The sequence below is a fragment of the Camelina sativa genome, chromosome 8 (assembly GCF_030686135.1).
Source record: "Camelina sativa cultivar CO46 ecotype springtype chromosome 8, ASM3068613v1".
NCBI lineage: Eukaryota > Viridiplantae > Streptophyta > Magnoliopsida > Brassicales > Brassicaceae > Camelina > Camelina sativa.
In genome coordinates this window covers 6,322,912-6,335,458 of record NC_141887.1, presented here as the reverse complement: position 1 = coordinate 6,335,458, position 12,547 = coordinate 6,322,912, and the positions used below count along the sequence as shown (strand labels likewise).

Genomic DNA, 12,547 nt, shown 5'->3' with positions numbered 1-12,547 from the left:
TTTTCACAATTTAAACATTGTTTATTTTTGCAACAACAACCGTTATTACTATTTTGAATGTTTCACACTAACCAAAACTGTCGAGTCATGGGACCAACCAAACTTAGCCAAAATCAATCCACCAAACACAAAGCACCATAGAGGCAGGCTTCAATCGGATTGGGTGTAGTCAGTTTTAATCCGTTAAAAACAATAAAAATAGATAAAGACAAAAAGAAATCTTTCATTCATCCCCAGTCTAGCCATTGATGCATCATCCACATTCGCATACTCGAAGAAAACCTGCAGTTGCGTACATCATTAGAATACATAGGACTTAGTTGAGAGTCTTTAAAAAAATCTTTCATACATAGGATAGCCAAAACTGATTAAAACTATTTTAAAAGAGAAAAAGTGAACTGATATACCGAACCTTTCCAACTCCTGGTGTGGGATCATTACTTGGATAGGTCGTGGAATCACAATATTCACTAAGTTACCTGGACATCAAACAATTCATTAGTGTTCTTGAAATATTCTTATATAAGCGTAATTAAGCGCTAATGACAAAAGCAAAATAAATACTTACCATATTTTCCACCTTTGTTTCTCAAATCCTCCATTAAGTCTTCGTCTTCATGCATCTACGACTTTTTTAAAATAAAACTTCTGATTTTATATGATAGATCATAGTTTAGGGTACAAGGTGCCTTAGCGACAACGAAAAACTGGGATGAACAAACCCGGTACATGGACCAAATAAAGAAAAAAGAAAATTAGGTAGAGTAGCTTCGAAACCATATCTCAAAGAGGCCTTGGAGCTTTGGTTTGTTATTCCTAGCTAGGCAGGTGTTTCGAATCCTTTTGTCAAGGTGAGAGAAGATACCTTCCACCGGAGTGCGGGTGTTGGTGTATAAACGCGTGTTACTTTCATGCCATATTGTGTACACGACGGCCTATGCAACCAAGAGCTTCATAGTGTATACACGATTATCGGTTGAAGGAGCTTGCAACCAAAAGAGTAGTCTGTCCCAAGTGTTAAAATCGGTGAAAGGGATTGTCATCTTAGCCAAACACCATCTCCACAAATCAAATGTATACAGACATCTTAAAAAAGGTGGTCCCTCGTTTCAAAATAGATCTCGCAGAGAGGACAAGTATCATCCTCCACGATTCCCCAGTTTCTTAGTCTAGATAGACTCGGCATTCTATCGAGACAACATAACCACATGATGAATGAGTATTTGGGGATAGCACCTGGGAACCAGACTTGCTTGTGCCAGGAGACCTCTGGTGAAGGGGCCTTGCAAATCTTCCAGGTATCAGAAAAGCTGAACCGGTCTTGAGGATCACCTGAAGATCTGGCCCAGAGATAAACGTCTTTCACATTGCCATTCAGTTCAATTTCGAAGAGGTAACTAAAGAGCAGCTTTGTGTTGCGGGAACGGGCACCCCTGAAGTTCCATCCATTATTTGTTCTGGCATTTGCAACAGTGGAGTCTAAAGAAAGACCCAAACTTTGATGTCCTTCAGTTCCCAGGAAAATGAATAGATCTCCAAAGGGAGTCCAATTGTCAAACCAGAAAGAACAGGAGCGACCATCACCGACACTACAGGAAAGAAAAAGTTTGGCGGTATCTCTAAGCTTTCTGCATAGTTTCTCAATATCTTTGATGCACTTTGCTGGCAAGATGAAGGCCGCACACCAGTAAGCGACAATGTTCTGGATTACTGAGGTTAGTAATTGAAGTCTACCTGCATAAGAGAGGTGCTTGTTCTTCCAGGAGTTCAGTTTTTGTCGGATTCTTTGCACCAGTGGTTCACAGTCAGATCAAGTAAGCGGATTCGGGAGCAAGGGGAGCCCAAGGTATCAGACTGGAAGAGTTCCAAAAGAAAAACCAAATCCAGAACTGAGCGAAGTCTTATCCGATGTAGACAAGCCAACCAAGAACATCTTTGTTTTATTCCTGTTCAAGATGAGACCAGAAATGCTGGAGAAGTAGTCAAGCAAAGACACTATCGAGTCTGCAGGGAGAAGTGTTCGCCATCAAAGAATACCATCACATCATCAGTAAATATGAGGTGGGTGACATCAGGATTAGTTGCCTTGGGATGGTATCCTATTTGACCAGATTGGAAGCGCAGATCAAGCAACCTGGAGAATATATCCATGCCTATCACAAATAGATATGGTGAGATGGGATCTCCTTGACGGAGACCTTTTTGGCCTTTGAAATATCCGCAGAGCTCCCCATTGACTGAGATTGAAAATCTTGTTGTTTTGATGTATTGACTAATACAGTTGATGTACTTTGGAGGGAAGTTTGCCGCAACCAGAATGTCGATAATGAAAGACCATTCAATATAGTCAAAAGCCTTCTGCATATCAATTTTAAGCATTCCTCTCTTGGAGATCCCAGGCTTATTATATCCCTGCACAAGCTCAGAGGCCAGTAAAACGTTCTCAACAATTTGCCTCTCCTTGATGAAAGCTGTCTAGTTTTACTGAATCATATCTGGTAAGAGGTTTTGAATGCGCCTAGCCAACAGTTTAGAAATGACCTTGTAAGTCGCATTAAGACATGTGATAGGCCTATATTGGGCTACCGTCTCTGCATTTGTTACCTTAGCAATCATCGTCACCGCTGTAGAGTTCCAGCTTGGCTCCATTTTTCCTTAAGTGAAGAAACTTTGAACTGCAGCCGTGATATCCTCCCAAACAATACCCAAACAATGCCTGAAGAACTCATCGGTGTATCCGTCTGGACCATGCGCTTTGTTACTTGCGAGAGAAAAGAATTCCGCTTTGATTTCAGCCGGAGTAAATGCTCTCGTCAGACTTTCTCTTTGAAGATCATTACATCTGAAAGGGTGGATTGACTGAATACAGGCTTTCAGACATGGAGGGGATCTTGAGGAGCCAAAAAGGGAGGTATAATAGGCCACACAAGCGTCTTTGATAGAGCTTTTGTATGTGATCACCGAACCATCGTTAAGGCGAAGTCTCTTTATCTCGTTGTACGCTTGTTTTACAACCACATTCTTGTGAAAGAAACTCGTGTTTTCATCACCATCTGAGATCCACTTAAGCCCTGATTTCTGGTGGAGGAAGGTAGCCTCGGCCTGAGCAAGCTTTTGCAAGGTTAGGTAAGCTTTCTGTTCAAACACTGCAGCTTCAAGAGTGGGTGCTGAGAATACGATCTCTTGAGCAGATTCAGGTCTGTGAGGGCCACTCTGACTCTGTTTTCAAGCCCAGAGAAAGCTGATCTGTTGAGCTCACGCAGTTTACCCTTCAGCTTTTTTAATTTCCTACTTATATGCATCATTGGAGAGCCTGATTCCTCATAAGATGCTCAGTTATCTTGCACAAGCTGGAGAAAAATCTCGTGTTGCATATAGTGATGCTTGAACCAAAAAGGTCTGACAACCCTTGGCCCCCTTTCCTGAAACCGAATACATGCAGAAGCGTGGTTAGAGAAAAGAGGCTCCTCAAATGTGGCTATTGAGTTATGGTAGTATGCTAACCATTGAAAATTTTCCATCATTCTGTCTAACTTCTCTGCGACTGGGGTGCTTTCTTGGTGGTTCCACCAGGTATAAATGGGTCCATGAGCTGGGAGGGCCGTCAACCCACAGGAATCCAAACAATTTTGCAGCCCTCTGCAACCCCCTGAGTGGACTTCGAAGTCTTGATGACGAGAATGTTCTGTCGGAAGCAACTTAAGAAATGTCGAAAACCGAAGAGAATGCTATGCATCTACGACTACCAATGAGAAATGTCGCAAACTGTTCTGGTGCTTCAAATTAGAGTGTACCGACCAACAATGACAACTGACTTGTAATGACAAGCTATATGACTAAGCTGTCGACACATCCATGTATCTTTAATTGGTTTTGAGAATGAGAATAAAAATAATAATCATAACTAACATATTAAGAAAAAGCAACAATACAATATAGCAAAACTTAAGAGATATGTACACTAATATTTTTGGTGAAAAGAGGGAGACTGTTTTTATTACAACGAAATTAAAAAATTTACACCGTGGACGGTAGCAACTTCTACAATAAATCCAAAAACCAATCGCGTCTTTATTTATATTTGACTCTTTGGTTCAGGTGGATCCAATTATAATATCATGAATTTTAGACTGACACGATATAACTGCATCTGGATCCGGATAATAGATATAGATGTTGTTCGTTTCGTGATCTAGACGCAATATTTGGATTTAGTATCTGGACGCAGTATTTAGACGCAGCATCCAGATATTGTTCGTTTGTGTTTTTGGTTTAATTCATCCAGAAATTGTATCTAGAACAAACTATGTTTGTTTTGTAATCTGGTATAGATATCTAGATACAATACATGAAAATGACAAAAATACCCTTCATTTTGTGGTTTAGTGATTTTGGTTATGTTTATAGTTAAATAATTTTTTTATAAAATTTAAATAAACATCTAATAAATATTTAAAAATGAAATCATCTTTTATGATTTAAAAATACACTATAAAAAATATTTTGGTTATATCAATTAACATTAAACATGTATTTTCTAAAATAACACAAAACACATTAAGCATGTATTTTGTTTCTAAAATAACACCAAAAATAACTTTAATAACTTTAATAGGATCCAACAAAAACTTATAGTAATTTTCTAAAACATGAATTTGTTCAAAATATGTTTTACGTTTAGAAGATAACAAATTCAAAAGTGGTCCATCGAATTGAACAAACACAACAATATGAGTGTGCTATGAATTTGAAAAATAAGTGTCCACTTCTCTCAATGTGCCATGGTTCCCCTGCAACAATCACAACTCATCATAAGCCATCAATTAGACATCCTCCTCTTTGAGACAAGAGTGCCATGGTTCCCCTGCAACAATCAGAACTCATCATAAGCCATCAATTAGACATTCACATCTTTACCATGGTATGTGAACAATATCAAGTACTAGTGTCATAAAAACCTCTCCAATATTGACCAAACAAAGCCATAAAAACAATCAACGAAAGTCTAATTGATGGTAATACGGAAGAATCAAAACAAACACAAGAATCAATGAAAGGAGTGTCGTACCATAGTATTTTGTGAAACTGTTGTGATGCTAAAACGGAAGTTGACGTCCTCTTCCTACCTTTTCAGTTATAACATCACGGAGAGTCTCCATTGCTCTATCACCAGTTGGAATGTATGGAGTATGTTCAATGTTACCTTCTTCTTCATTTTCTACAGCTTGGTCACCATGATTCTCATAATAATCTACCATCTCCCAATAAGCAAAGTCACGGTCTTCAAAGTGTGAATCTCGAATAAAGTTGTGAAGTGCCATAGTTGCTGTCACAATCTTTATCCACTTTTTCAGCTCATACTTAGGATGTTTCCTATCTAAAATCCTCCACTTTGCTTTCCAAACACCAAATGTTCTCTCTATCATAGAACGCAAACTAGAATGTCTACGGTTAAACAGCTCTCTAGTGCTAGTAGGTGGTCCTCCCCTTGCAAACAGATCAAGATGATACCTAGCTTTACGATGAGGCCCTAGATAACCGGTTCTAGTTGGGTAACCTGAGTCTACTAGATAGTACTTGCCATTTGGTGGATGAGGGAAGGAAGGTTCATGAGTAGCACAATGTGTTAAAACCTTAGTGTCATGTGCTCTACCAGGTACTCCAACATAAGCAAATATAAATCTCATGCTAAAGTTACAGATCACTAGAACATTCATTGTTGGTTCAGATTTTTTACCTCTATATGCTTCCGCACTATTAGATGGAGGGCGAACAGATATATGAGTGCCATCCAAAGCACCAATGAAGTTTTCAAAAAAAGGCCAATACCTACTATCTTTTACTAGTTTAGGACTAGGTTTTGCAAACTCACCTCTGGATGGCTTCACTATATCTGCTGCAAGCTTCAACAGAACCGCTAAAACATCATCTAGCTTTCTTTTTACTGTATCCAAAGAATGCTGATATCGTTCAGCTAAGACCCGGACTGTTACATCTTGTGCCACCATTTCAATAAACATTGCTACACTCTCTTCAAGATAGACATGGCATGATTTTTCAAGTTTATATTTCTGTGATAGCACCTGACATAAACTCAGAAATGTACCTTGATTCATTCGGAGGATATCAAAACATTGTTTCTCAGACTCATGCATAAACCGTTGCACCCGACGCCAACCTCCACCTCGATCTGTCCTGTGCATCTCTCTATTAGTATTAACTCCATAAACTTCTTGTATTGCAGAATACATATGTTCTTCTTCCTCTAATATCAAGTCGAGGTCATCATCCTCAAATGATGGTCTAAATGTATCCTGCAATAAAAGCAAAAGAAACTGATGGTTGATAACAAAACAAACAAAGTTTATGTAATAAGAAGAGAACAACGAGCCAAACGAGAGAAGAAGAGAATGAGCATATAAGTAATAAGAAGTAGAGAGAACAACAAGCCAAACGAGAGAACAAAGTTTATGAGATAGAGAGAACAAAGTTTGTATTGATAAAACACCAAACACACCAAACATTATGAGATAGAGAGAACAGAGTAGAGAGAACAAAGTTTATGAGATAGAGAGAACAACGAGCCAAACGAGAGAAGAAGAGAATGAGCATATAAGTAATAAGACAGATTATGTTCTTATCAAAGTCATACACACCAAACACACCAAACTACAGATTCTCTACACACCAAACTAAAAAAAAAAAAAAACTACAGATTATGTTTCACCAGTCTCTGCTTTCACCAGTCTCTGCTTTCACCAGTCTCTGCTTTCACCAGTCTCAAACTCCAAGTAAAGAACTTTGTTCTCATCATCTTCAAAGCTTATGAACGTTTGACGGTTGGTAGCGTCTTCCTTGAGATGTTTCATAGCTGCTTTGAACAATGGAGACCACATTCTTATACTAGACAGAGAATTTAAAACCCTCATAGCCCTAAGCTGACTACAACTATAGTCAGGGTGACTCTCCATGAGTTGATTCTTGTAGGTAAGTATCTCATCACGTGATTGAATACTATCCCTTATCACATCTGCCACTGCTTGTCCTTCCACAGCTTGTCCTGCACGTCTTTTTCGAGGATACTTTGGTACATTAGAAGCTGCAGGAGCATTGGAAGCTGCAGGAGAATTGGAAGCTGCAGGAGCATTGGAAGCTGCGGGAGCATCATGTTCTTGTCTTGATTCAGCAGCCTCATCGTCATCTAACATCATGTTGTTGTCTAAATGGTTTTCACCCTGTTGAGCACTCCAACCCTCAGCTCCAGTTATATGAACTGACCCAAACATTTTTTCCATTAAATCAGTGTTTGGTACTGGTTTATCCTTTATCTTTCTAGCTCCAGGCCACTCCTAAAATAAAAATTATACTTAAGTTTCATCATCCTCCGAAGATAAACTAGAGACCACAGAAGAATAACTAGAGACCACAGAAGAAGAAGAAAAATTCTAAAGAGGAAGCTATATACCTTACAACGCTCATCCCACCAATCATCACTCATGTCTATGGACCCATTGGGATAATAGCTCATTCCAGTTCTATTATGAGTCAATTTCCTGAAAGTTGTGTATTGCTTCTTACACGTATTAAACTTGCTCCTAAATTTTTTCCAATTATGCTTTTCACCAAATGCATCATAGAACTTGGATGTAATCGTTTGTTTCCCAGCTTCATTCACTATGTGGTTTCTTATATTGCCTTTTAGATTCTCTTCAAGTCGAAGTTCAAGATAAAAACGGCTTTGTTCATCACTCCATATTAGATTCTAAGCCATAAATCAATCACAAATTACAAACCCATCACAAGATACATAAAGCAAAGGCTAAACATAGATAGAGTATAAACACATAAAGCAATCACAAACCCATCACAAGATACATAAGGCAAAGGCTAAACATAGTAGAGTATAAACACATAAAGCAATCACAAATCACAAAGACCATACTAACTACAACTGAAGACACATAAATCGGATCACAAATCACAAACATAAGTTGCAGAGAAGTAGAAGAGGATACTTACATCACTGCCTGGTACAGATGTCATCGTTTACTCTTTGATTGCACAACCTGCATTTGAAATAAGTAAAGTCACAAACCTCATTCATAGATAGCAAATCTCTTAAGAGCACAAGCTAAATCTCTTAAGAACACAAGTTAAATTCATTGTTTCATAAACACGCAAATGGAAAATATCATAGATAACACATCTCTTCAAAACCTCTAAGCTAAATCTCATGGTTTCATAAACACCCAAATGGAAAAAATCAGAGATAGCAAAATTCATAAGAACAAGAGCTCTATCTCATGGTTTCATAAACACCCAAGTGGAAAAAATCAACAGTTTGCTTCTGCTGCAACACGAATTGAAAAAAAAAATCAAACCATCAACAACAAAAGACTTACGAGTTCTGTGAGCTGGAGAATCGGAACCAGAGCTGCGAGCTTCTTCTATGGTGGAGAATCGAAACGAAGCTGCAAGCAATGGATTCGAGCAATGGTGGAGCTTCTACAATGGAGTCGAGGTCTTGTGGTTGGAGAACGAAACAAAGCTCATACGATGGAGTCGAGCAGAGAGAATTTAGGGTTTGTAAATGTTAGAATTTAGGGGAATTAAAATTAGGGGTATTTTAGTCATTTATAATGTTTGGATGAGTTTACTGTAGCCAAACTCTCACAAAAATCTCATCCAGAATTTCAAATTTTTTTGGATGAGTTTTTAAAACGAATCTAGATATTGCATTCAATTTATTTCTTAATTATGACTAAACAAACAATAATCTGTATCTGCATCTAGATACTGCATCTAACACACCAAACGAACAACACCATAGTAAAATATTAGAGAATTAATTACCCACTAATAGCCACCTACCTATTGACTTGTTTTCACTAATATGCTTCTCTAGACAAAAGTGTTTGTTGATTCCTTGCTCTTAAAATTATTAAGGTGGATCGTTGTCTTGGAGCCAATAATTTGACAAAAGTATAGAACAATGGTAGACAAAGAAGAGAAAGCTTCCTTGCTCTTAAAAAACGTGATCCAACCAAGTCTTCTAAAGGGATCATCAGGTAGAACTTCTTGTTCCATCTACCGAGTTGCCCACTCTATCACACAGACCAATGACACAACCTATGCACCCAAGATCCTCTCAATCGGCCCTTATCACCATTGCACTGATAAAAATCATCTCGAGATGATTGAGGAGCACAAGCAAGTATATTTGGAGTTCTTTGTTTCAAAGACTCGGAATATAGGTGTTGGTCTAAGTGACTTGGTCAATGTTGTCCGGGGGTTGGAAGACGAGATCAAAGATTCTTATTCTGAAACTTTTAAATACAATAAACAAGAGCTCACTGATCTCATGGTTCTCGATGGTTGTTTCATTCTTATGTTGTTCCTTGTGATTTCACATAAGATTGGATACAATACGGTCGAAGATCCCATTTTCAAGCTGAGATGGATACTGCCGACACTAAGAAGAGATCTTCTCCTTCTCGAAAACCAGGTTCCTCTCTTTCTTCTTACCCATCTTCTAGAGACATCGAAGTTAGATCCATCCATTAGCTTAAAAAAGCTAGCCTTCAATTTCTTCGACTATACCATTAGAAAACCAAAAGGGTTTTGGGCACAAAACCATAATCTTTGAGCGAAACATCTTCTTGATCTCTTTCGTAAGACTTTCATACTCGGACGGTCTTCACCAACCCCTCCAACACAATGCTGCATCAATATGTTTAGTTGTCCTCGGGGAAAAAATTCAAGAACATTGTCTCGGTAAGATATGTTGTTCAAAGGCTAGAACTAGAGTGGAAACATCATCGAGGAGTACTTCTCTTACTCCTCTTCGTCCTCCTCCTCCTCCTCCATCTCCTCCACCTCTTCCTCTTCGCCCTTTTCTTAATCTGATTGTGTCGGCCAAAAAGCTTCGAACCCGAGGGATAAAATTCCAGCTGAGGAAGAATGTAGATACACCGTTGGACATATGTTTCAAGAACGGTCTGCTTGAAATACCACTACTAGTCTTTTATGATTTTATTAGCTCTCTTATATCCAACAGCGTTGCCTTTGAGCAGTTTAACATGACATGTACCACGGAGATGACAATCTTGTTGGATAAGCTTTGAAGCTTAGAGTCCAAATTATCCTTACAATGGAGAGATAAGGATAAGAGAGAGAGGCTCAAGACAATCTCAATTAGAATTAGGAGTTATCTAGTTATATGTCCTAATAGGAATAGGAATAAGATAGCCTCTATATATATCAAGTGCTGAGTTGTGACATTGAAATGAAATTAGAGAGAGAGCTTAATAAATAAAGAGAGTGTTTAATTTTGAGAGAGGTATTTTCTAAACATAAATAAAGAGAGTTATTCTTTATAAACAAGATCTTCTTTTTTTTTAAAGCCAAATTACTTTCATGAGTTGCCTCAAAGACAGAGAAAAGGATACACTGTTCTTATGCGAGAAAGGGATTATAGAGAACTATTTTGGAACCAGTGAGGAAGTTACTATGTTCTTCAAGAGCATAGGAAAAAGTCATTTGCATTGTCTCTTTCTAAGAGTTACTTGGCTAATGTGTTCGACGGGGTGAACAAGTTCAAAATACACAGGACTCCATGGAGGACTCTATCATCTTCTGCAGCTATAATTCTTCTTCTTCTCACCATAGCCCAAACGTTCTTCAGCAGCCTTTGCTTATTTTCGTCCTCCCAAAAATTGATTTGGTGACATAGTGGTAGTTCTCTGGCTTCATCAAAACCTAATCCTGTCTTGGCTCTAATTGATGTTGCACTTTCACCCATGGCTCTGACTCCAACTGATCTTATATTATTCTTGTTGGTGTTTTCAATTTCATTTTGTTTTTCCCAAATACCACATTCCAAAACTCTTTTCTATAATACCATAAGCATTAATTAAAATGATCATAATACCTTCAGCCAAAACTAAACAAAAACATTTATTTTTTTCCGGAAAAAAGATGGCTAACTACATGAAGTATAATAGAATACATGGTCACATATACCAATTATACTATTGTATCTTCAACTACACGAACTATATGTATTACATGGCCACATGCATGAACTATATAACGTTATGAGGTTAACACCATAAACATAAAATCCAGTACACTGGTCAACTGACTCGGGCGAAGACCGACGTTAACTCCGGCGTTGACCAAAAAAAATATTTTTTTTTTCTAATAAAAAACAAAAACAATAAATATTATATATAAACATTTTGTTTTTTCATGATTAAAAAACATATTCAATTCAATATCTAAATATTTATATATATATATATATATATATATCTAATGTATTCATTCTTATAATTAGTTATTTTTATTTTTAAAGCTAAATTAATGGTTAAATAAAAATCATTAACAATTATTGATAATCAGATTATTTAAATACTACAAAATCAATAAAATCAAATTCAAATACTTTCATTAGAAAAATAATATGCAAAAGATTGAGTATATGACTCTTTACTCTAAAGTTTACATGGTAAATGTTGTACAAATTTTAGATACTTTTACTATAAAATTTAGATACTCTTAATAACATGTAAACAACAACAAAATAAACTCACAATATTTACTTCTAATATATAAAGGATAAAGATACAAAAAAAATTGATTTTAGCAAAATAATATATTTGATTTGAGGGTATGTTTGCAAAAAGGTATAGAATAAGAGTATTTTTACAAATGCCTTTATATTACATCTTGAAAATAATTATCAATGATTTTTATTTAACTATTAGTTTACATTTAAAAATAAAAATTAACTAATTATAAGAATGAATACATTAGAGATATATAAAAAATTTAGATATTGAATTGAATATGTTTTTTTAATCATGAAAAACCATTAATGATTTAAAATAATTATTTTTAATAAAAAAAATTTAGTCAACGCTGGAGTCAATGTTGGTCTTCGCCGGAGTCAGTCCACCGGTGTACTGGATTTTATGTTTATGGTGTTGACCACATGATGTCATATAGTTCATGCATGTGGCCATATAATACATATACTTCATGTAGTTGAAGATACAATAGTATAATTGGTATGTGTGACCATGTATTCTATTATCCTTCTCTCTCATCTCCCTCTCTCACTTTTGTGACACTCAATCTTTTTTTCTTTATCTCTCTTTCTCTTTCTCTTTTTCACCTTTGTTAAAACTCCATTCATTTTTTTAAGACTTAAATCTGCTAGATTTTAGCTAAGAGTTCAATTTCTGTAGATTTGTAGATCAATTTTGTGATTAGAAACGTCATTCTCAGACTTGATGATATGTCTTTTTGAGTTTCAAAGGTATAATTTTTGTTTTGATAGATAGATCTATTTTCCAAACAAAAGATTCTTAGCAGTATAGCTTGTTTTGATAAGGATTGTTAGTTTTTATTGGGTAAATATGTTTAAATTTGCATTTCTAATTTTGTTTTCTTGATTCACATTTTCTCCCACTTAATTAATGGACATGTTTCTCCGTCGAAATCCATGGACCAGTGGACCAGTTTCTTAACAGTGGACAAGTTT

At 36.6% G+C, this 12,547-nt stretch overlaps 2 protein-coding genes, 2 long non-coding RNA genes and 1 pseudogene across 5 annotated transcripts; 2 read left to right on the top strand and 3 right to left on the bottom strand.

Annotated features, from left to right (window-relative positions):
- On the bottom strand, nt 1-2,022 carry LOC104706543 (uncharacterized). The gene is made up of 3 exons (XR_754454.3): nt 569-2,022; nt 413-479; nt 1-282 (listed from the first exon to the last, which is right to left on the bottom strand). It is a non-coding gene; the product is annotated as an uncharacterized LOC104706543 (long non-coding RNA).
- On the top strand, nt 1,075-3,908 carry LOC147939751 (uncharacterized). The gene is made up of 2 exons (XR_015563075.1): nt 1,075-2,171; nt 2,282-3,908. It is a non-coding gene; the product is annotated as an uncharacterized LOC147939751 (long non-coding RNA).
- Nucleotides 3,909-4,638: 730 nt separating this feature from the next.
- On the bottom strand, nt 4,639-6,320 carry LOC147939750 (uncharacterized). The gene is made up of 2 exons (XM_087460965.1): nt 5,069-6,320; nt 4,639-4,864 (listed from the first exon to the last, which is right to left on the bottom strand). Exon 1 carries the CDS (start codon nt 6,249-6,251, stop codon nt 5,097-5,099), a length of 1,155 nt encoding a protein of 384 aa, XP_087317091.1. The 5' UTR covers nt 6,252-6,320; the 3' UTR covers nt 4,639-4,864; nt 5,069-5,096.
- Nucleotides 6,321-6,570: 250 nt separating this feature from the next.
- On the bottom strand, nt 6,571-8,616 carry LOC104706540 (uncharacterized). Of its 2 annotated transcripts, XM_010422741.3 has the most exons (4): nt 8,403-8,616; nt 8,020-8,066; nt 7,466-7,762; nt 6,571-7,349 (listed from the first exon to the last, which is right to left on the bottom strand). In XM_010422741.3, exons 2-4 carry the CDS (start codon nt 8,041-8,043, stop codon nt 6,756-6,758), a joined length of 915 nt encoding a protein of 304 aa, XP_010421043.2. In that variant the 5' UTR covers nt 8,044-8,066; nt 8,403-8,616; the 3' UTR covers nt 6,571-6,755. The 2 variants fall into 2 exon arrangements, with proteins under 2 accessions (XP_010421043.2, XP_087317090.1); XM_087460964.1 differs by lacking the exon at nt 7,466-7,762.
- A 369-nt stretch (nt 8,617-8,985) lies between these two features.
- Nucleotides 8,986-10,831, top strand: LOC104709282 (UPF0481 protein At3g47200-like; annotated as a pseudogene).
- Nucleotides 10,832-12,547: the final 1,716 nt, after the last annotated feature.

What these genes read in the sequence shown, in the direction of transcription:
- LOC147939750 (XM_087460965.1), bottom strand. Translation starts at nt 6,251, where the DNA reads ATGTATTCTGCAATACAAGAAGTTTATGGAGTTAATACTAATAGAGAG.
- LOC104706540 (XM_010422741.3), bottom strand. Translation starts at nt 8,043, where the DNA reads ATGACATCTGTACCAGGCAGTGAT. An exon ending in CATCTGTACCAGGCAGTGAT is followed by an intron (nt 7,763 to 8,019) that starts GTAAGTATCCTC and finishes TTTATGGCTTAG; the next exon opens with AATCTAATATGGAGTGATGA. An exon ending in GGTGGGATGAGCGTTGTAAG is followed by an intron (nt 7,350 to 7,465) that starts GTATATAGCTTC and finishes TTTTTATTTTAG; the next exon opens with GAGTGGCCTGGAGCTAGAAA.